The sequence below is a fragment of the Hemicordylus capensis genome, chromosome 6, assembly GCF_027244095.1.
Source record: "Hemicordylus capensis ecotype Gifberg chromosome 6, rHemCap1.1.pri, whole genome shotgun sequence".
Classification (NCBI taxonomy): Eukaryota; Metazoa; Chordata; class Lepidosauria; order Squamata; family Cordylidae; genus Hemicordylus; species Hemicordylus capensis.
This window is the reverse complement of record NC_069662.1, coordinates 92,876,616-92,900,960: the sequence shown is the minus strand read 5'-3', so window position 1 is coordinate 92,900,960 and position 24,345 is coordinate 92,876,616. Positions and strand designations below refer to the sequence as shown.

The following is a 24,345-nucleotide window of genomic DNA, read 5'->3' as shown; positions in this document are numbered from 1 at the left end:
CCTGGGTAGGGCAGTGCCAGCCTGGGTTGGGCTGGTTGTGAGAAGCACCGGGATTGCTCCTGATCCTGGTGCTCTTCTGCTGGGTAGCCTGAGTTTGAAACCCGGGCTAAAAGTGACATAGGAGGATGTGTGCAGGGCTCCTACCTCACTGTGTGAATGAGTGGGCTACTGGCAGCTCCTTTAGTGCTGCCAGCAGCCATACCTACAATGAAGACTGGAGGAAGGAGCATCCTGGCACCCAGGGATATCCCAGTGCACCGTTCTGCTTGTGTGGTGCATTGTGGGATATTGGAAGGTCCAGCTGACTTTCCTCCACCTCCTGGTTGCTGCTCTAGACACTGCCGTGCTGCTCATATGGGTACGCAAATGGCAGAGCCCTCTGCGGACTCGGATCATGTGGGGGGAAGGCAGGTAGGCTCCTGCCTTCTCCCCAGCCCTCCTCCCCACTATCTCTCTAAGGTCATGTGAATGACCTTAATGAAAACTAGAGCAGATTGCTTTGTAGCTGGATAAATTTGCATCTCAGCATTCTTTCTCTGAATGAATGGAAGCTTTGGAAACTTTTTGTTGAAAAGCGGAATATTTGTTGTATCTTGAAGAGGGGGAAGGTCTGCAAAAAGCAATGCTGCAATGCTGCAATATTTTATGCCTTACCCTGCCGAAGTCCTAAAGCAAGTACTAAAGCGAGCTTTCATGGCCCCATTGTACTAGAGATACTTAATCTGGAAACTATCGTGATGTGAAGAATAGCAATGACTGGAAAGTTAGGATGAAAATAGTTCCAAGTCTCATACACTAAACAGAAGGATTGATCTTGAAATGGAATATCAGTTGTAGGTGGTTGAGGTGCCAACCTGTGTTCACTTTAGCTGTCTATATATGGGCAGTATGGTATGGCATGACTGATGGAATACATAAGACTTAACGGTTATGAGTGCAAATGTACAAGAGTGATGCATTTATGAAGTGAGGTATGGAAAGGAATAACATTTCCAGTATTCCAACTATATTTCCAATAGGTCCACTTATCTCAAAAGTCCTCCCAATCTTGTTTGTGCATGTATCTTGCACAGTATTTAAAATTCTACATTAAAAACAGCCATTGCCCTACGACAGTAAATTTGAGAATACCTGGTATTTATACTCTTGTTCGTCTGATTAGTGACTGAAGCCAGATTGTCCTTCACTTTCTGCAACCAGTTGTAGATATGGAAATGAAAGAACATGTGTTTGGGAGCAAAGTCTTAGAGTAGGCAAAAAGATTTGGGCTCAACAGACTTAGGAATAGAATTATCACTACTTTACTTGATTATGGTCATATACCAGCCAAATCGAAGGAATATCCTTGAAAGTGTCAAGGAGGTGACAGAGGCTATTGCAAAGAACTGTAGTAAATATTTATTTACTTACTTACTTATACATTTATATTCTGCTCATCCTCCAAGGAGCTCAGAGCAGTGTACATGGATCCTCCACACACGTTAATGCCAAATGACTGATTACAAGTGCATAAGGAGAACTATAAAGAAGCCAACATTTATATTTAATTTCCTAAGTGAACCAAATTTATCTGCAAAATAGATTAATACAGGCCTGCAGAACCTGTGACTTAACACGCCCAACACAAGCCAGCGGCTAAGTATAAGAGCCCATTACAGGCTCAGGGGGAAACTTCTAATTCTTGCTTCTTTCCTGGGACTGGAAGTAAAAGAGCTTCCTTAGTTCCTTATTTAGTCTGTTCACACAGTTCTGGAGTGAATATGGAACTGGGAATCGGGAGCCTGCTTCAGCCTCATAAAAAGGGGAGATAGTGGCCGACATGATCAACAGTCTAATGGAGCTGTAAGGCTCTGTGTGGGGCTGCAGCGAAGCCTCAAGATAAGCCCTGATGCTTTTAAAACCCAGTGGCTGTAGAAGCAGCTTTACCATCTTTATCCCCATTGTCACAAATGTGGATAAATGCAGTAATGAGATTTCTGCAGCTACTGGGTTTTAAAAGCATTAGGGCTTATCTTGCAGCTTCACTTAAAGTCCTGCACAGAGCCTTTCAGATCCGTTAGACTGCACTTCATAGCAGCCCCTGTGTCAAAGGCATTGCAGGCCTTTGTACATGGTTAGTGGGATGTGTTTGATTTGGTACATCATAAGTTGTGTATGCCTGGATTGCTATTTCAGTAGCATTTTTATTATTATTATTGTTCGAAAAGATTTCCAGTTGGCAACCCTGTGCATTGACCCAACAACTGTGGCATGTGGAAGAAACATGTGCTATAGACTTCAGTACAACTGAAACGCAAACATTTTTTTTTTAATAAAGAAAGGTACCAACAACAGAAAAACATCTGGACGGTTAAGTGTTGTTTTTGTTTGAAATCCTAATGTGAAAGAGAAGAAATATACTTTTAATAATAAAAACAAGCTGCTTTGAGGAGTGTTTTTTTCTGTCTCAGATCCAGAGCTTTGAGGATGAATCTTCATGGGGAAATCCTCTTGAAAGCACTTCAGGTGGGTATTAGCAAAAATAACTGCTCTATATATTTTTACAAAGTTGCTGTACAGAAGAGCCTCAGAGATATAAATGCCAGAGATATGAACTGATTGGTCAACCAAATGCTTCCCTCACAGCCCCACTCCCTGATGTCATGACTCAACCAATTAATCTGATCTATTTTGAAGGAGGGCTTTATGTGGACCAATGGGATGTTTGCTGAAGACTAGTTGAAGTGGACAGGGGAGTTGTATAGAAGTTAGTAAAAGTGGTTGATGATAACATGGTGTTTTCTACAAAACATAAAAGAGTTACTCTTTTGTTCAGTAAGTCACCTTGAGTTAGGTGTAGTCTTTAATTACTGCTTATAATCTCTATAGTGCTTTTCCTACATGCATTATCTGCATAATCCTTCTTTACAACAACTCTCCTGAAAATTCCTCAGGCCACTGAGAATGTAATACTATTTATTTATTTTGAATGTGTGGTTGTGTCTGCAGGTATAATTATTGGAGAGCCAGGATTGGCTGTGACTTCCTGTTCCATGTACACAATATGGCAGACTCAGATGTGTTGCTTTGCAATATGTGAAATGATCCAAAATCTTCATAAAGTAAAGTTGTGCCATCAAATCGGTGTTGACTCCTGGCAACCACAGAACCCTGTGGTTGTCTTTGGTAGAATACAGGAGGGGTTTCCCATTGCCATCTCCCATGCAGTATGAGATGATGCCTTTCAGCACCTTCCTATATTGCTGCTGTCCAATATAGGTGTTTCCCATAGTCTGGGAAACATACCAGTGGGGATTCGAACCAGCAACCTCTTGGTTCCTAGGCAAATTACTTCCCCGCTGCAAATACTACCACAACAAAAGCCATTTTAAGATGCCTGTAGAAAGGGCAACCTGCTTCTACATGTATTTACAGAGGTATGAAGTAGTAAGAAGAGCCAAGAGAATTTGCTTCACAAAGCACTGATCAAAATGACAGTGTTGCATTAGTGAAATAGACTGAGGACACAAGTCTGAAACAGAGCGGAGTGAAATGCATAGATACCATTTTCTCCCATGCTCTGTTGGGCTTCAGTGGATAATGCAATATGTTTGGATATGGAAGTGTAATTATACTGATATTTTAATAATGATATCTGTGTAATACAGATCTCAAAGATGGAAATGAGCATGATTTAATGGTAAATGCAATTGCATGATACAGTTTTGCAGCTGATGTAGGACTTTGTTATTGGGTGAAATGGACAACCAGAACTGTCTTAGTAATCAGTGCATCTGTGGATCAGGTTACCTGTTGTACTTAGATGCTTTTGAAGTGGTGAGAAAATTTATAAATATGAGGTGAGAAATAATATGTAAGGTGGGAAGTATGTTTCCATCACTTGCTTCTGTAGCCATGTCACAATGAAAGGACGACAGATACATAGCAGCTAAAGGAATTGGGGCCATAGTAGCTCAGTGGTAGAAGACATGCTTTGCATGTTGAAGGTCCCATGTTCAATCCCTGGCAACTGAGGGAAAAGAATCCTATGGGAAACCCTAGAGAGCTGCTGCCAGCCTATCAGTAAACAGTACTGTATTAACCAACGATCTCACTCTGTATAAGGCACTTTCAAGTCTTCAGAAAGCTCTATCCTATTGTAATGCCAGGTGAGCAGAATAAAGCTGTCTACTTAGTTACCTTCCTACCTTTTTGCCTCCGCTTCTATAGTATTTTTTATGTATACCTGTGTTAGGGAGTGAAGCTGTTTCACCATGTTTAGGGATGGTGAGATCACTGGTAGTCTGTCCCAACCCCACACTACTGCAATCCAAAGACCTCAGTGTAACTGAGGAAGAGCTTTTGAATTCAACAAGAGCTCTCCCGAATCCCTGATTGTACTAAAAGGAGGTTGGGTTTGAGCAGTTCTAGTTGGGGCCCTGCTGCCTATTTGAATGCTTTGAGTATGATGTATTATCAGAGGGCCTTTTTTAGAGCAAGACATGACGTGCTACCTTCAGCAGTGCTCTCAGGGAGGTTTCTGGGGATCTCTAGGGAGGATAAATTATGCACATGTGGTATGGGGGAAGCTGAATCCATCCAACATGTTTTGTTGTGCTCTCTATTATATAGAGATGTAAGATGCTCCTTATTAACTCCTCTTCTGACACCTTTCTCAGGTTGCTCAGGAGATTTTTATGTTTCTTATCTTCTTGCGGATAGAACTTTAGATGTCACCTTTAAGGTGGCCAAATTCTGTTCTATTGCAGTATTGTTATGGCAGCGAGTTTTTCTTGAGTTTTTCTTGAGTTTTTCTTTATCCATGGATATTTATCTACACATTTACATATTTCCTTCTTTTAATTGTATTTTCCTGTGTTATGACACGTTTTGTTTATGTCATGTTATGCTGACCTTGGGTCGTGAATAAAGAATTCACTGAGGCAGGGCACCAAATGCCACCTTCTCCACTTATTCACCCCTCCTTTTTTTGTTTGCAAACACCCACCTCCACAGTCACCTGATTTAGTGCACACTCCACTGCCCATTCTTTTCTGCATGCTCCCCCTCTTCATTACTAGCCTGGCAGCAGCATGTGAGGGAAGCCAGAAAGTGCTCTCTGAGGCAGGTGGTGATGGCAACGAGTGTTGCCACTGTGAAAATGGAGGGAGGTAGTAGAAGAAGATCATTTCAAAGTGGTTTTTTGCTGGAATGAGTGTGCCATCTCTCGGCAAAGAGTTGCTTCAGTGGTGAGTTGCTGAACACTGCTGGTTGTATTCAGCCTGTTTACACTTCCCCCAAAGGACTAGGTTCGCACTTTGGGGGTACTCATTGATCCAGCATTGTCACTAGATGCTCAAGTGGCCTCTGTGGCTCAGAACACCTTTTACCGATTTCATCTGAAATGCCAACTGTGACCTTACCTGGGGAGAGATAGCTTGGCCACAGTTACTCATGCTCTGGTAACCCCTTGCTTAGATTACTGCAATGCATTGTATATGGAACTGCCTTTGAAAACAGTCCAGAAACTGCAGCTAGTACAAACTAGGGCTGCAAGATTATTAACTGGGATTGGATGTTTTGAGCATATTATGCCAGTGCTTTGTCCACTGCAGTGGCTCCCAGTCCGTTTCCAAACCCAATTCAAGGTGCTGGTTTTAACTTTTAAAGCCCTAAATGAATTGGGACCGGATTAGCAGTGTGAGTACCTTGTCCCATGTGTTCTAACCTGGACCTTAAGATCTTCTTCAGAGGCCCTCCTCTGAGTGCCCCTGCCAAATGAGGTGAGGTGGGTGGCTACTAGGGAGAGGGCCTTTTTGATGGTTGCACTGCATTTATGGAATAGCCTCCCCAATGAGGTTTGCCTGGCTTCATCACTTCGTTCTCTTAGATGTCAGATAAAGACCTTTTTGTTCACTCAGGCCTTTTACATTTTGATTTTAAAATTTGATTTTTAACTGATTTTAAAAGAGTTTTAAAATTGCTTTGTATTTTATTTTATTTTATTTTATTTTATTTTATTTTATTCTGTATCCCCCCGCCCTTTGGGTCTGTTATGATTTAATGTGTTATGTGTTTTTATTTCATGTTTTAATGTTGTGTTGTGAGCCGCCCAGAAAAATTTGTTATGGGGCAGCTAACAAAGTTTTTGTTATCATCATCATCATCATCATCATCATCCATTGACCCTATGCATTATTCACAAAGGTCTAGTCAAATGGCTGCAGTGTCACCAGGAAAGCCTATGCATGAAGACTCAAAATTTATTACGCAGTCTATATTCTGACAATTTCCCTCTCTGGCCATAACAATGCTTTGTTGTTTTTGCAGGCACATCTCCAAAATTGTTTGCAGAAAAATTCTATTCCTTTCTTTTCCACATACTTTGTTTCTGTTTTATTAGTATTTACAATAATGTACATATCCATTTTAATGTGACAGTGATTTAAGCTCATAACATCTGGTGAACATAATGCATGTTTTGGAGATTGGGCAGTGAGACTGAGAGTTAGTGACTTGTCTCAGCCTCAGACCAGCGTGTCTAAGATTGTATGTCTATCCTTATCATTCAGTAATCACAACAGCTTCCAGTAATGACTCTGGGCAGTTTATGCATATGTGTTCATCACTTGATGACTACAGAATCAATTGATTATTTCAATGTGTGAATAGGCTTTCAGTTCAAGTCACCCCACATCACCTCAGGCCTAGTCTACACATGCAGTGGAATGAGGCAGGAGTCTGGTGAGACAGTAGGATAGACAACATCTCTTCTGTTGGAGGATCACATTTTTGAATACTCCCTCAGGGCCGGCCCTTCCATGAGGGCCAGTGAGGCAGTGGCCTCAGGCAGCAGTCTGGTGATGATGGAGGAACCATTTGGCCACCACTGCTACCTCTTTGGCTGCCGCTTCCTCTCAGGCTCTTCCTCATTTTCTAACTTCCCCACTCTCCCTGCCTAGAGGAGCGGGAAATGGAGCAAGTGGACTCGTACTTCCTCCTGCTCTCTTCCTTGCCCCCACCACAGGCAGGGAAAACAGGGACATTAGAAACCAGAAGATAGACAAGGAGGAACCTGAGTGGTGGTAGCAGTTCACCACTGCCCCCTGAAGAGGAAAGGCACAACCCAAAGGTTTGGGTTGGGGACAAGGGAGAAAAGTTGCTTCTCAGCAGGCTTTGCACACCAAGGAGAAATAAAGGTTAGCAGGGCTTGTGGGGGGATTTGAGATGAGGGTTGCCAGCTTGGCCTGCTGCCTCCGGTGCTGGGTGAGCTTGGGCCAGGTGGCCTGTGCCACCCTGTGCTAAACCCCCCAAATAACAAAATACACTAGTTTTTCCATTTGCAGGACTTTTAAAATGTGGGACGTGGTTTCAGAATGTGATTTGCCCACCTATTATCTGAAGTTATGCCATTCTACCAGCTTGACATTCTTCCCCTTCCCACTTCATTCTCTTGTATGCGTAGACCCAGCTATGGCTCGAGAGCTTTTGTGTCAGGGCTGCCAGTCTCGATGGAGCTGGCAAGCAGTCAGTCAGTCAGTCAGTCAAGCAAATAAATTGGGACAGGTAGTCTGAAATCAGCTTGGCCTGTGCTGGAAGAACCAGTTGTTCAAGGAAGTAGTCAGTCAGCCAAGCAGGTAAGTATGGATGGGTAATCTGAAACCAGCTTTGCCTGTGCCAGAGGACCAGTTGCTCAGACTGAGAAACTAAGCCAGAGTCAGTAGCTATATTAGTCGAAGCCATTCTAATGGCCTCACATGACCCTTGCTGAACTGAGAATTGCAATACCGCCCTCTGGCCATCTGATGGTGCTGAAGTGCAGCAGAGACTAAGGCAGCAGTTCCTTCCTCTGGCACATGATGATCGCTATGGCTCAGAGTAAGGCACCCGGGTCCTGCTTCAATAATTCCTTGTTTTAGATGCATAGTGCTTTACAAACTGTGACTCACATAAGAAATTGTGCCTGTAAAGAGGGATATAGTGTATCAGTTTAATTTAAAAGTTGGTGTTTTATTACTTTTCATGTTTTTTAAAATTATTTCTACACCAGCATTGTACATGTACAAAACTTTACAGAGTTTTGGAATGAGATTACCTGCTCTGAGACTTCAAGTATGGAATGGGCAGATTAATACAAACAAACAAAAGACACATTCTCCTCTAATTTATTCACTTTGAGTCAGGTCACGTTTGCTAGTGCTAGTTAAGAGTACTGCCTGCCCTGTAAGACAGATCCAACTGAGAATGAAAGAGGGAGATACCATGTAATACTTGGGTTACGCGGATAATTTGTTAGAATGTGTGTGTAATGGAAATCCCTTCCAGTGTGATAGTGTCCCTTACCTCTGTGGCCAAGCCTCTGTTCATATCCAATTGCTTAATTTTGTACATGTGCGCGCCCTCATGCGCGCACACGCGCACACACACACTCCAGTGAAAGACCAAACCTTGGCTGCTGTATGTCGTCTCTCCTGAATGCAGATTTTGGCTGCCTCTCTGTGCCAGGCTTCATCAAGATGTTCCTTTCGTCTTTTCCTCCCCTTTAGCAGAATGCAGAGACTTAATTCTAAAAGACACTCAAACCCCAAGCATCCCTAAATGACTTACAAGGAATACTAGAGCATTTTCAAGCAATGCTGTGTTTTTAAAAACAACAACAAAATATTACATTTTTTTATTAGGCAATTTTATCATTGTTATAAATAAGTAATTGTACTGGGGAGAAGGGATAATCCTTATTTAATTAAATTCATCTATACTCCCAGGTTGGCAGCAACCAGACATATGTGAGACTAATACCCACAGCCTGCCTTGTATGCATGTGCAATTAAAAATTCACTCTACAGTAGCACTGGCAGTTTAGTGTTGCTTTTGGCATTTACAAATTCTTTTATTTTGTGACTTTTTTCCCACCATACACATATGCTGGAGCAGATGTTGCTTATTTGTTGTTTATTCAAATCTGTATGCTCTGGCAGCAAACGCCATTGTTCTGTAATGAAGCTTTGCTCGCCGTCCTGTATTAGGACCCAGCAAATGTCTGACGGACAGCTAGCTCCCAGTAAGAGACTGTCCTTATATTTTTGGCAATATATAGATGGTGGTAAAGCTCACAATGGAGGATACCGGCTGCTGGGCACTCCAAAGCCGAGGAAGGTGGTGCACAATGAGGAACAAGCATCCTTCTCATGGTAGCCTTGCCCTTATTTGCACCCAGACTCATCTGTTGTAAGGGTTTCATCTTCGCCACTTGGAATCAGAGTTGTCATCTTATACGTAGGCATTCTCCCTGGTCATTCCTCCAATTTCTCATCAGCCTTTTGGGAAATTCATCAATGTTACTAAAAGATGCTTCAGGGTTGTTTTGCCCCTTACCCCTAACATAGCACATGGTTGATATCGCATTGTAATGGGAATGGTGTTAGGACATGGAGGCATCATTTGCCTCCATCTCTTCCTTCAGGTCTGCTTTCTGGATTGTTCCTCTCCTCCGCCCCCGCCACCGATTGTTTCTTCCCCTCCCCCCTCCAGCTGTGAGCAGGTTTTTCTGAGGGGGCATTGACCAAAGAAAGAAAGGCTGATCCCTTGAAGCTACTGTGCCAGCACAACAGCATTAGCTGGCAGAAAAGCCCCCTTTGCAGCCCAAGAGGCAATCAATCAGAGAAGTAACCACCTCCATCTGGCACATGGTAGTATGGAAACTCACTTTCACAGCATTTGTGATTCATCTTGTCCCAACAAGTGGTGCCAGGGACCAAACCACACTTGAGTCTTTCCAGCAGCTGGGTACATTCTACCTCCCCAGCATGCGGAGCTGACACATTAGCTCCTGTGACTTATTGAGTGGCAATTCTTTTAATTATCACACCTTCACTCCACCTCCTCCTCCTCCTTCTTCTCCCTGCCATCTCTTCACATACAGTTTGGCACCATGGGAATATCTGCAGAAGGCAATCGGTATTTTTCTTAATTGACTGTGTTCCAATAGTGTGAATCCTGTTTATTATCCCCCTGTAAAGTACATATGGGAACGATTGCTTGATGGCGAGAAAGAGCACCACAATGATTTCCCTGTTTCTAATGGCATCGGGGCAAGTTCTATTGGTTTTCACAGATGGTAGTTGCTTGCCAAATGCTGATTGCAGTGAAAGGTATTATGTACTACCAGGTTTTTTTCTTTCCTTGTCATGCTTCTTCAAAATGTACCTCATAGATTTCCTGTGAGATGATATGGGTTTGTGTGTGTGTGTGTGTGTGTGTGTGTGTGTGTGTGTGTGTGTGTGTGATGAATTTCTGCACTTTTCAAGATATAACTATGGGTAAAAATTATGTAATGCATGGCCCTATATTTGAATAACCATTATTCATTTTTAAGAGTATTTTCACAGGATTCTTTTGTGAGGGAAATGATGGTGAGGAGTTCTTGCTACTCCACCTCTTCCCTAGTCACTGCAATGCACAGCTCTTGTCAGCTTAAACCCTTCCCTAATGTTGATGGGGGGGGGGGAGGTTGGCCAATCTGAGGCTCTCCAGCTTTTGCTGATCACAACCCCCATTATCTTTAGTCACAGTTTATTGTGGCTGGGGATGATGGGAGTCATAATCCAACAGCAACTGGAGAACCTCACGTTGGCCACTCTTGGTTTATGGCTTCTCATAGGAGATTCTAATCCAGTCTTAGACTGGCAGAAGTGATTGCATTAAGCTGCAATTAAACATTCAATGATAGACTTGAGTCTGAGAACCCAGGTCACTGCCAGACAACTGGGAACAGGAGGTAGGGGTGAATTCCAGCCAACGACAGTTATGCATAACCTTTCCTCCATTTGCCATGCTTCTCTACCATCCACCGTCCTCAGCCAAGGTTACAGATTTGTGTTTGCTACATTTTGAGGGGGAAATGGCTTAAAGAAAGGAGAGTGTTAGAGGGAAAAGCAGTGGGTGGCAAGATGTTAATCTCATTTCTCCTGCCTTCTATTTATCAATTGGAAAATACCCTTGGCACCATTCTCCAGCTGTTTGGTGCACTGGGGATGTCCAACAGAGAAATCCGGAGCCAGGTCTGCCAGTGAATCTGTTGTTCCCCACCCTGCTGGTCTTGTGACACACTAATCTTCTGTAGCAACTGCATATGTCACTCCTCATCATAGAAGTGATATTGACTGTCCAAGTCTACCTGATGCTGCAAGCTCCTAGGCAGCAAAGTCCAGTGAGACACGTGACAGGCAGTAAGTAGATATTGCAAATAAGCAGGAGTCAAAGGGAGAGGTTCCTCACATTCTTAGGAGAGGTGTTGTGTGCATATGTTTGAGACAGGCCCTCAGCACTGTGCAGTGACCCATATGTGCATGGGCCAATGATTCAAGGTGCCTGTGGAGGTCACTGTTGGCCAATCAACAGCTGTCAACAACTGCAGAGTGCTGACCTCACTGCCCCTTTCTCCATGGTGGCTACATGCATCTCCTCCCCCAGAACTATTTAATACCAGCTGAACCCCTCATTGGCCTCCACTGCTCTCAGGTAGTGATACTTCCTTCTCATGATTTGTTCTGTTGTCGCATTGTAGCCTTCATGATCTTTTTATGGATTTCCTGCTGTCCTGCACTGCATCTATTACACTTGAGAAGCCTTTCACACCTGGCTTTTAGTTTGCAGCTCTTCCGGAATGGAGATGTGCATTCACATATTGGCCAAATTTACCCCCAAAGTCCCTGCGAGCTATCGGGGATCACTTCTCATACAATTTGGGTTTTTCATTGTGCGGTAAAGTTTAGCCCAATTTATATCCGGGATTTTAAAATCCAGTTTTGGTTTTGTGGGGCAACTTTCAACTCACAGTAAACCCGTGGTAAAACCTGCTGTCTGGGGAAGCTTTTGGTGATAATCATCATATCACCATCAAATGATGGCAAAAGGGAATATGTGTAGAGGAGGAGGGAGAGGGTTATTAAAAGGTTTACCAACCAATCTTGATGAGTGGAGAACATGTATTCTCTGCTGAGTGATATAACAATGATTTAGCTGCTGTAATGTACTGGGAATTTGCCAGCATAATCCGAGTGTAGACAAGTTATGCATCATATCCAAATGATTTCATGTGTGACTCTTCTGCTATCACCAACAGCCTGTCATAGAGGTCCCAGGCTGCCACCTCTTCCATATTACCCTGCCACTTCTACTCAAGTATATAAGATCATGTCACTTTATCACTCACAGACACAGAGCTGCCAAACTTGTCTTCTCCTCTCCTTGCCTGCAAATTAGACCACCTCTGCTTGCCTATTAATGACTTCTCGTTATCCAGTTTACACTGGAATTTGAGATATGGCTGTGGTGTGTGACATGAGTTGCAAAATCTTAAAAAGCTGAATGGCTTCAGGAGAAGCCTCGAGCTAACTTGAGACATCACTTCTCTCTTCAGCAAGAGACTTAAATTTCTGCAAAGATCAGTGAAGTTCTGGTGCAGCTGCAAGGTAAAAGGAATCCGTTGTATCAAAAAGTCATCAGCTTCCTTGACTAAGTGTAACTGAAAGCAGAAGCATTCTGAAAGCAGAAGCACATTTTCTGTTTTGTGCCTTCAAACCCCAGTACCACTTGACCAAAGTGGCTTCAAGGGGGGAACCTACAAGGGAAAAGCAGTCGATGAGAGAAAGGGTGCTTAATCCTTCTCCAGTTCCCCCACAGCGATTTTTCTCAAAGATGGCGTTCCTGGCCTGTTCCTGTTCCTGTTCCTGTTCCTTTTTGCAACAGAAAGAAGGGTCTGTATGCTGGAATACTTCCTGCTCTGGCATTACAGTTACATGCGCAAAAGAGCCAGCAAAGGTAACATATGGATGGGAAATTTCTCACAAGATGAAAAATCAAATTTGAACAAATTGCATTGCCCAGTGATTTCCAGGGCAAAGTCTATGCATCCTTGTTTCATATTTTATATCATGGGTGCTATAGCATATGTTGCTTTCTCCTCTCCCTGCCCTCCCCCCCAGTTGCCAGTAGATGGTCTTCTTCTGTTGTTCTTCCTTCAAGACCTATTGGTTGTAGAATTCTCAAGCACTCCGTTCTTCTGACACGCTTTCATTCAACATAGTTTGGAAATTGCTGAAGGAGGAGGTCTGCAGTGTCATCTCTGTGCTTCTCATACTCATAGTTTTCCATCTCACTTTCCTTAGAAGTCAACACAGATGTCAGCTTTCCCCCCTGTTTGGCAAGGCTTAGAAACTGGACTAAAGCCAGTTAATGAGATGAAGACAATATCAGCAACTGGAACAGAGGGAGTTTGTGAGAATCCAACAAAGATGTGTCATTGACAGAAAGGAGATCAAATGCTATTGTTAAATTGTTTGGCATCTTGAAGTGCTGTTGTTAACCTCACAGTTACTCAAAGACTGGCAATTGCTCCCACATCCCAATAAGACATGAGAGAAAAGTGTATGGTAATAAAGGGCCACAATTTATTGATCAGAACCGAGACAGATGTTAGATGGGATTGGCGCTTCACCCACCACACTGCTGCACTAAAGACAGGCCCTATCAGGGTGTGCCTTGCCTAATAAGAACTGGTGATGCACCCTGGCTCCACACAGCCCCCATTGCTCTAAAGCAGAAGTTGCCCTTCTTAGCCAATCTAAGGCCAGCTCTCTGCCCTTAGCGGCACCCACCAGAAGCCACCAAGCTTTCTGCAGGGTGTCACCCAACAGAGTAGAGCGTGCAAGGTCTGAATTCCCTGAGCCGCGAAGTCTCTAGAGAACAAACCTGCCCATTCAGTAGCCAAACGCTTACCTAAAGGTGTTCACTACAATTCAGCTGGTTCTTCCCGCCGCACTGTTCCTGCCACAGTGGGGGTTAGCCTAGCTTAACCCCCCGCACTGCCCACCAGCCACGCAGTGCAGCAGCCAATCCCCACTTCAGATCTTCCAAAAAATTCTGCGTGCCCACTGGCGCCAAGTGAACCCCATCGCCCCTATACAACTCGGCAGATGTAAAAATGATGTCCGGATGTTCTAAGCACCTACTCCCCAGGGATTCCACAAACAGGGTAAGCGCAACGTTAACTTTTCTATGTGCAACATCAGTCCTTCCTGGTCTCACCACCCCACTCCAAACCCTGAGCTGTAGCAGCTTGGACCAAATCACAACTAAGTCCAGGAACCACCGTTGGACCAACTGTATGTTCTCCTGGGCCCTGTGAATAAGGGACAGTCCTGACTGAAGAACCAAATTATTCTCCCCAAGGTGAAGCAACAATATGTCAGGAGGAGAGTTAATCTCCAAATATTCCTGGAACACAGGCAAAAATTGGGCAAATGCCATACCCCTATGGCCGATCCATGAGATCGAGGCCTACCTCCCCAGTCCTAGCTGTGTTCCAGGCTCACACCCACATGCCGCCCTGTGGGAACGGAACACATGGAGTGCCCCAGAATGAGGATTTGGGCTCACTAAGCCAGCTTCACCTCTCCTGCAAGAAGAAAAACAACACAAGTAACTGTTTCCAAAAAAACTTAACGTACGTAGCGCTTGTACACACTTGAATCAGCCAATCTGCTGAATGTCAGCACCAGGAAAACCTAAATGAGAAGCCGCAGAAGCTGCACCAATGTGAAAGGAATGCAATGACAAACGCATAGTAGAGACCCCAGCTGCCACCAGGGCCTTGCAGACCATGGCCCAAAACTGAAATTGAGAAAGGGGCCTGCCATCAGTGTGCATGAAGAGGCAACCCTCCCTTGACACTCGCAGGGCCACATATCGCTCAAGAGCCCCCACAGGGCAAAGCTTTGGGTCATCTGTATGATGTAGCACGACAGTATGCCCCCAGCCCCTCTGATCTGTCTTAGAAAAACGCAACAGCAACTGCACACAACCAGACCGTAAAACGACGTCCCTAAACTGCATGACCCTACCTGAGGGACCCCCACTCCCCTAAGGAAAAAGCTTGCTAGCCCTGAATGCTCCAAAGACTGCCACAAGCATCACTGCTTGAAAGAGCACTGCCTCATAAGGAGATAAACAAATACTAGTTAACTGCTCAATCGCAACCTGCACTGCCGCAAAGGGGCCTGCACTCATCAATTCTAACTGGTGTCTCCCTAGACCGTCCCTCCAACATACACCTGATCCTGATGTCCCCCGTGAAATCCGGTATCCCCTGGGCCTTGGCGATGAATGTGAGAGCTGTCGTATGGCCGCATAAGGTCCCTGAAATCAAGCCACATGCTCTCAAATGGACTAAATACTGCATTAGGTGATCTGGAGGTGCAGGCCACACCTGGTCAAGTCCTACCTGTGCCCTAAAATCCTGGAAGGCCCTGAATGTCCTATAATGGTCTGCCCATGTGCTAGGAGCTAAGAATGATGAAATTGCTCTGTGCACTTCTACACGCCAAGGCTCCACAGCCACTGAGGCATCCTGTCTGGGTGCTGTGCTGCTCCAGGTGCCAGATGGCGAAAACGGTGCACCTGAAAATGAGATAGCAGGGGCGTAGCAAGGTTGGAGTGGGCCCAGAGACAATATTTTAAAATGGCCCCCCTCCTCATTGAAGCTCAGCTCATGAAGGAAAGAAATCTTAAATGAGGCTGAATAGTGGTAACAAAAAGCATATATATGTGCCACAATAGAACATCATCCTAAATTATTTTTTTAAAGGTTTTGTAAATTGTGGATGATGCAAGTCATTTCATGGTACTAGAGAAAGACATGCTGTTCTGGTAGCTCCAGGTCTTAACACTCACATCAATTTTGGAGGATGAATGCAACTGAAGGAAGCCCAGGCGGGTGCGTGGCTGGGGGAGTCAGTCATGTGACTTGCCTCTGGGGGCCCCCCCCAAGGCAGTGGGCCCCCAGACAACTGTCTCCCCTTGCCCTATTATAGTTACACCCCTGTGAGATAGTGCATCCGCCAGGCCGTTCCGAACACCCGGGACGTGACGCGCAACGAATAGCATGTTGTTCTTAAGACAAGCTAGTGCAAAAGCCCTGACTAAGTGCATAACCCTGGGGGACTTGGACATTTGCCTATTAATCACCGTAGCCTGATTGTTACACCAGAATTTTACCATGGAGTTTTTAAACTGGTCAGCCCATGTGTGTACTGCTACCACTATCAGGAAAAACTCTAAAAATGTCAAATCCCTAGTGACACCTGTGACCACCCACTGGTCAGGCCACCTAGCTGCACACCAACACCCCCTGAAAAACACCCCAAAGCCAAGACCCCCAGCAGCATCAGATGGTACCTGCAGGTCAGCTTCCAACAGCAATGTATCTCTTCAAAAAGACACCCCATTATAAGAGTCAAGGAAGGCTGCCCACAGCTGCATATCTGCCCTCATAGGAGCAGTGACATGAATCTAAAAATGTGGCTCCCTAACCCCCTTTGTTGCATCAGTGAGGTGCTGCAAAAATGCAGGGCCGGGGGCAACCACCCGACATGCAAAATTAAGATGGCTCACAAGGATTTGCAGCTGTCTCAGGGTACCCTTTGAACCTGTGAGCATTTGGCCAAAAGGGCCCTCAAAACAGCCAGCTTTTCCCCTGGGAGCCTAGAACACCCTGCCCGAGTATCCAGCTCAGTGCCAAGAAAGGTCAAGCTGGTGACAGGTCCCTCAGTCTCCCCATGGGCAAAGGGAACCCCCAACTCCAAACATAACCCTACAAAGGAATCCAAAAGATGTGTAGGGATGTGCACAGAACTGCGAAGCTTTGGTCCGGCACTGGGGTGGGGGTTCCTGCGCTGGTTGGTACCAGCCCGCCCATCCTCTCTAATAAAACGCTTGGTGTCCGTCCGTGGACGGGCACCAAGCGTGTGTTCGTGCCTCCCTGCCCTGTTCTGCGCCTGCGCGAAGCGCAGGCGCAAAACAGGGCAAGGGAGACATGAGGGCCGGCACCCGGTGGCCATCTTGGGCGGCCAGAAGCGGCCGCCCCGAAGAAGCCGGGAATGCGGGGAAGGAGGAGACTGGCCGAGGCGGCGGCGAAGCCGCCGCCTCGGCCAGAGGACGCAGCGCGGCCAAGGCGGCGGTGGAGCCGCGCCGCCGAAGCCGGGCGGGGGGAGGAGGTGACGGGGTAAGCCGGCCGAGGTGGCGGCAGAGCCGCCGCCGAGGCCTGGCACCGCCGCCGCAGCCAGGCGGCTGCGAGTCCTTGGGGCCCTTGCCCGTCCGGGGAGACCGGCCGGGAATGTGAGGCGGGGGCGGACCGGACCGGCAGCGCCGCCCCCAGAGTCTGCCCGGCCACCACCACCGCCACCGCCCACTCTCCCGCCCTCCCAGCTGCCCACATACTCCTTCCCCGCTCCCCCCCGCAAATGATTAAGGGCCAAAACGGCCCAGAAGAATGCCTCCGCGGCCGCCGCCATGGCCGCCAACCGCCCTCCCAGCTGGCCGAGACCTCCTTACCCGAAGCAGCCCGCGACAGTCAGGCGAACTAAAAGCTGTTTTTGCGAAGAAGAGAGGAGCTCCCGAACAGAGCTCCTCTCTGTGCTAAGTCTCTCCCCGAAGTGGTGCTTTGGGCGCAAAGGACACCTATTGCGTCCTTTGCGTCCATAGCAGCAGTTTGGGCATTGGCTTAGCACAGAGAGGAGCTCTGTTCCGGAGCTCCTCTCTTCTTCGCAAAAAATGGATTTTTGATCGCCCGACTGTCGCGGGCTGCTTTGGGTAAGGAAGTCTCGACCAGCTGGGAGGGCGTGGGGGGGGGAGGCCAGAGGAAGTGGGGCGGGGGGGGAACTCTCCCCTACTAGCGCCCGTTATCACAACGGGCCTGAAACACTAGTCAAAAATAAAATCATGTAGATAATGAGTGGATGAACTAAGCCCCTTTATCCTACAAAAATGAGCTTTGGTATGATGCCTTTCCCCCTACAACACACAATCCACAGTGTTCAGTAGTGGCCCGGTTTATTTTCAAGAGAGCCTAGATGTTATCCAGAGTGCTCTACTTACTCAGTCCCCAGTATCATGTCAGTCCTGTGATATCCCCTCCCCTCATAAGATTGGGGAGATTGCCTTGCTGTAGGGATGATAGCTGGCACATTTCATATTTGTAGATGGGTTTCAATAAGCACTTCAGTGGGGCTTACATAGCCTGTAATAATTTTTTTTGGTGGCGGGGGGGGGACTTTTTAACGATCCTTAACATAGTGGGGCAGTGCTGGGTAGAGAATTTTATTTTAAAACTAGCACTGGTGTGCTCTGACACTGTACCCTAACAGGAGGAAAACATATATTCACTGAGGACATGAAAATTATTGTTTTAAAATGATTTTAAAAGAGCTTTACAAGGTTGTTAAAAGTTCGCTTTCACAGACTACTTTAGATGCTAGTTGGAATCGTGCACTATGCAAAGTGGGGCCTTCCCTCACTTGGCAGATAGAACCATTTCTGGAGAACTCCTACATTCTGCACAGACTCCATCATGTGAATGGTGAGAATGTTGTGTGACTTGCTTGTCTCTGGCAGTGTCATAGGCGCGCTTTCCAGATTAACCGCTACAATAGTGTCACAGCGTATCTGCTAAGTGTGCTTCCGTACTTCCTGTGTTGCGACACCGCAGTCCCTACGCTGTCAGCTGGATACCGTTCACATTTTGGATGCCTTGTTTCGGGTTTTATCCCTGTGAGTTAGTGTTCTATAATGTTGTATGTCCATTGTTGTATTTTCCGTTGTAGATTCTGGGGATCATTTTCAATTTGATCCGAAGCATTTGGTTGTAGAGGGTAATCTGGAAAACTCCAGAGTGTACTTAATAGGTTCCCACGACACTTAAAAGATTCACATTCTGTTCTGAGCCTACAATAATGGGCATGCTAGCTGGAACTAGGGTTGTGTGAGCTGACTCACATTGAGCCGGGCTCGACATTAAGCCGGCCCAGTTCGGGCAGTCCGAGTTTGAACCAGAGCACCCCTGCCCCCGATTCGAAGAACTCCCCATGGGCCAGCTCGATGGGTATACTTGTAAAGGAGAATCCGGCATTTGAATGACTTAGAACTGAACAGACTGGACAAACCAGCTCAAGAAAGAGAGAAGCCCCAAGCTAACTTCAGACATCACACTTTTCTTCATCAAGAGACATAAATGTCTGCAAGGAAAAGTGAATTTGTGGTACAGCTACAAGATACATAGCACCTGTCGTATCAAAAACCCATCTACTTCCTTGATGGAAGTTCATATGGAATACGATGGAATATAATAATTTAGAATATTGCACTCTGAAAGCAGGAGCACATTTTCTGTTTTGTGCCTGCAAACCCCAGTACCACTTGTGCAAAGTGGCTTCAGGAAAGGAACCTACAAGGGAGAGGCAGTCAGTGAGAGAAGGGGTGCTTAATCCTTCCCCTCCAATTCCCCCACAGCGATTTCTCTCAAAGATGGTGTTCCTGGCCTGATTTTGCAACAGGCATCGCAGTTACATGCGCAAAAGAGCCAACAAAGGTAACATATGAATGTTATATTTCCTACAAGATGAAAAATCAAATTGGAACAAATTGCATTGCCCAGTGATTTCCAAGGCAAAGGCTATGCATCCTTGTTTGATGTTTTATATCATGGGGTGCCACAGCATATGTTGCTTTCTCCTAAACCAACCCACCCACCCCCACACCCACCCCATTGCCAGAAGATGGTCTTCATCTAGGGGATTCTCTAGCCTAAAAAGCACGTGGGGGGCGGGGAGGCAAAAGGGGAATCTTTTACCTTGAAAAAGGATGAACCAGGGATGGCAGAGGCAGCTGCGGACACATCGGCGGCAGCTGCAGCCACTCCAACACGCACATACGCAGCCTCCCAAATGACAGTCTGGGCTGAACAGTCATTTCGCACACCCCTAGCTGGAACCAACTTACATTCTCCCAGAAGCAAGATATTTCATTTTGCTTGAAAACAGCAAGATCTCTCTGCAGCAGAAGAACTATTTTGAGGGGAAATGCCTGAATCCCGTACAATAACTGAATAACCACTAGACACTAATTGGCCATAGATTGATCAAATGGAAAAATCCTATGTCACAACTCATGCCATCCCTGTTTCTTGAGTTTGCTTTGTACAGTCTGTTCAGTTCTAGGTTATTCAAATGCTTTGATTACTGAATAGGAATTTTTTTAAACAGTGTAGATTGCAAGGTAACACTAACATATTTTGTGCTCTTAGTAGAGAGATCTGTGGAATCAGACTGACTTAATGCCAGTTACTACTGAGGCTGCCTTTCTGACTTCAGTCTAGAGTTGCCAGATGGTCCTTTATTTTAAATAATGTCACTTGGTTTAAAGTACGAGTTTGGAACCTAATAGCCCCGCAAGCATAATGGAAAGGATGCCCTTATTTCAGAATGCTGCAGCTGCATTGAACTTCATAGTAGAAGGTTCACACGCAGGCTTTGAATGTCTATTATTTTTGGAATTTTGATGTGGCAACAACTTCAAGAATGCTGACAAGTATTATTAAAGACTGGTCTTGCAGATGACACAGGTGAGATATATTAAAGAACCGAATTCTGCTTATTCACATTAAAAGGACTCTATGTTTCTTGCATTTATTATCTGCTCTACTAGCTGGAATTATTTGTCTCTCCCAAATTTTCACCAGAGTTCCCCTCTGCAAATATCTGTTCTTGAGTATCTACATTTGATATCCAGAGTTTTGCAATAGCAGACAGTAACTGACAGCATCTGATCTCATGCAGCAGCAAATATGATTTACAGCATCTGATAAACAGCAGTCAGGTGTCAATAATATTTGACACAACATGCAGCAGCAGTATGTATTTGAGCATATATGTGGCAGTTGGCATTTGACTATATTTTACATGCAATAGTATCCTGTATTTGTCAGAATTGACATTTCTGAGAACATTTAACAAGATTTTGTAGCTATGTAACCAATAATGAAAAATATCTGACAACAAATGCAATCAGAATTTTACAGCTGACTTACAACATAATTTAGTAAAAATTATACTAGCTAACTTCATTGTAGCCAGGCTTAATTTTTTATTTTGATTCCAAAATTGGAATGTTGAATTTTGGTATCAAATCTCAACATCAAATTCCAAATTTTGAAAATTAGATTTCCAAATTTTGAAAAAAAAATTTTTTAGCACTTATTACAATTGAGTGATCTGGAACATTTGAGTGTAAAATCCCCTAGGCTTTTCTTTTCTTTTTTTCTTTTGAAGTTTGTGGGTCAACACCATCTTAAATCCTCGTAGACTGGTTTAATGCTAGAAAACACATTTAATGTTTTCCCCAGAATTATCCTCAGTACTAAAGTGTACACATCACTCTGCTGCCAACAGAGCATTAAAAAACCTCTTGTAGTATCATATATTATCTTAACATCTGATCTGTGTGTTGCTCAGAAGTAAGGCTGACTGAATTCAATGGGACTTGCTCCCAAATAAGATTAAAGCCTTAATCTCAAAAAGCTTTCTGCTCCATTGCTGTTTATACAGTCAAGATGAACAATGACATTAATAAGGGTATGCACGGAACCACTCTGGGCAGTTTGGTTCGAGTCCGAACCGGACTCGAACCAAGCCGCTTACTGCTTCTGCCAAACCGGCTGGCAGTTTGGTTTGTGTCTAGAACTGGGGTCAGAATGGATTGAAATGGTTCCACCCTGGTTCTAGTGCTTGTAAAGGGGAATCCAGTAAGGATTCTCTTTTACAGTGACTGTGAGGGAACTCTATGGGGTTTTAAAAGGCCGGGCAGGGAACGGGCTGGAGGTTACCTCACCCACAGGGGCAGCACAGCTCCTTGGAGTGGCGGGCCGGCGGGGCCTAGAGGAGCTGCCACCACCTCGCCGCCTCCCCTAAGGAACTGCATCACCACTGTGGGTAAGGTAACCCTCACCCACCTAGCCTTTTTAACCCCTGTAATGTTCTCCCTTACAGGGTTTCCCTTTACAAGCACTAGAAGCCGTTGAACCATCTCATTGAAACTGGGACAGTTCAGCTCGATCTCGGACGCCCCCCCCTCCGCTTTTGGGAGGGCCGGACTGGTTCAGGCTCGAACCAGTTGAAATGGTTTGCACAACCCTGGACATTAAGACACTGGCCAAACTCTGGAGGTACAGTACAGAGAATCTCCAAGCAAAAGGTGTTCCTCAGGCTGCTTGTAGCAACCTTGTAAAAAGTCTTCCTCAGGCTGCTACATTGGAGGTTTATCTGCTGCTGCCACCTGCTGGTCATTATTTTGTGCAGTTACATGTTGCTTATTTGCTTGTTTGGTCTGACTCCTGAGGGAGCTTGTTTTGTAGCTTTCATGCAACAGGGACATTGTACTGATATTTTACATACATTTCTGGAATATGCAATTGCTGAGCACAATAAAACCTTTAAGCTGGCTAAATCTTCAGCATTACATCAAATGGGCTAAATGGGTCTGAAGAACCTGCTCTATTTACAAGAAGAATTTTGTATATGAGTAAAACTGTATAGGGATTCCCCTCCCCCACCCCATAAGTCTAATTTCCCAATGAGGCTGTAAGAGGAAAGGGCTCCCTTTTAATACAGGATAAAAATCTGCGATGTGAAAGTTACATTTGCTGAAAATGCATCATTGACATCAAAGATTCCTAACTCCTTGGGTGCTCAGGTTTTATTGGACTACAACTCTCCTTGGGAATTCAGATGGGAAATATAGTCCAACAATATCTGGGGACGCAAATTTAAGAATCCCTGGTTTACAGCACGAACTTTGGAATACATCGCCATTGTTTTTATAGTATAGTGCTGCAGTCCTCCATTGCTTCTTGTGTTTCGTTTGCTTTGATGGCAGTTAAAATTAGTGTGGAGTTTATTAAGGTTAATAAGCAACCATGATCTTTGTTTTACAGCTCTTAAAAATATATATCCTGTAATAGAAGGTGGTAGAAATGGGTTTATCTTTGTTACGAAGGCCTTTGGATATCTGCTGCAATAAATAAACTTAAACTAAATCAAAATACCACCACCACCACCACAAAAATCTTAGGAAGATTAACACGTAAATTGTATTGCCAGACTGCAATAGAAAACTGTAAGGAGAGTCAGTGTGGGGCAGCAACCCGAGTCTGTGTTACATCTTGACAGGGGAAGCTCAGCTTCAAACCCAACCTTCGGTTATGAAACTCACTTGGGTGACTTTGAGTAAGCTTTTTAACACTGCCTACCTCATGGGTCTGTTGGGAAGATAAAATGCTGCTCTGATAAAATGTTAGAAGAACAATACCCCACTATGAAAAATCAGCCCAAACAAGAACATGTGTAGGTTTTAGTCTTGGTTGGGGATAGCGTTCACTGCCAGAGCTGTATTTTGTCTAGGGAACCAAGGGTTGCCAGGTTTCCACAAAGAGGTTATGCCTATCTCTTTAAAAGCTCAGAGGTCTCAAGCGTGTGTGTGCAACCACTGTGCCCCTACTGCTCCATCACCCACATCTCCTGTGCCTGGACACCATAGTGAGGCCATTTTTGGCAGCATCCCTCAGGTGATGTGCAATAATGTCCCCTCAAAGCCATTGGGTTCTTATCCTGAAGCATTTTGGTGGGTCAGAATTCTGTTTTATCAGAGATGCCCTTTATTACAGAAGTGGCATGTAGACCACTTTTCTGTGAGTTCATTCCAGGGCCTTGAAGTAATATTGAAAGGCCCATCACCACCCACAGCTCTTTGTCATATGATTGTTGCCCCAATCTCGGCTGGGCAATGGCGGCATGAGAAGGGCCTAATTGGCCCCTCCCACGTGGTGGGTGGCCTTTAAATGTTACCGCAATACTGTGAAATGAACTAGTGGAAAAGCAGAGATGCTCAGAGATGCCAAGTATCTGCCACGTGGCAAAGGCATGTTCTTTCTCAGATGTTTTCAGAGAATGTTGTTACTCAACCTTGTGGCCTACTCTATTACTCTTTTCTCCTTTCATTTCTCTTTATACTACTTCCTACATTCTTAAAAAAAAAAAACCCAAGTAAGAACAAGGATTACACATGCTGTCTCCTGCCTTTGGTCAGGTTCAGGTAAACATGGCCCTCTACATAGGAAAACTTTGGCACCGCAGCAAGAATGCACGCATCCCAAAATCATTAAAGGATGTACTGATGTATTCTCAGCACACCCTTTAATCATATGTGAGAGGTGTTCATCAGAATTGTCCCTCTACACATACTGCAAAACCATGTGTGTTTTTTAAATTCAGTCCCTCCCACTCTAAGAAGCAAATCAAGAGTCATGTTTCTCTCCCAGGCTTCTCCCAATTTGGTGTGATTTTAGCTTGCCACTCTTTAGGGGTGTGCGAACTGGTTCAGAAACAAACCAGTTCGACTTCAAGCTGGTTGGGTTCAGCAGTTCAGGGTTGAGCCGAACCACCAGCTGTTCGGGAGGTTCGTGGACCAAATAGTGTTTTT

General features: G+C 45.0%; 1 protein-coding gene across 6 annotated transcripts in view; it reads left to right on the top strand.

Annotated features, from left to right (window-relative positions):
• The window catches only part of ITPRID1 (ITPR interacting domain containing 1), a 77,735-nt gene that overhangs the window by 33,127 nt on the left and 20,263 nt on the right, over positions 1-24,345 (top strand). For all 6 annotated transcript variants that reach the window (XM_053264827.1, XM_053264826.1, XM_053264825.1 and 3 more), the window contains one exon: positions 2,451-2,505. In XM_053264827.1, the coding sequence (XP_053120802.1) occupies positions 2,451-2,505 (55 nt within the window). The remainder of the gene's footprint in view (positions 1-2,450; positions 2,506-24,345) is intronic.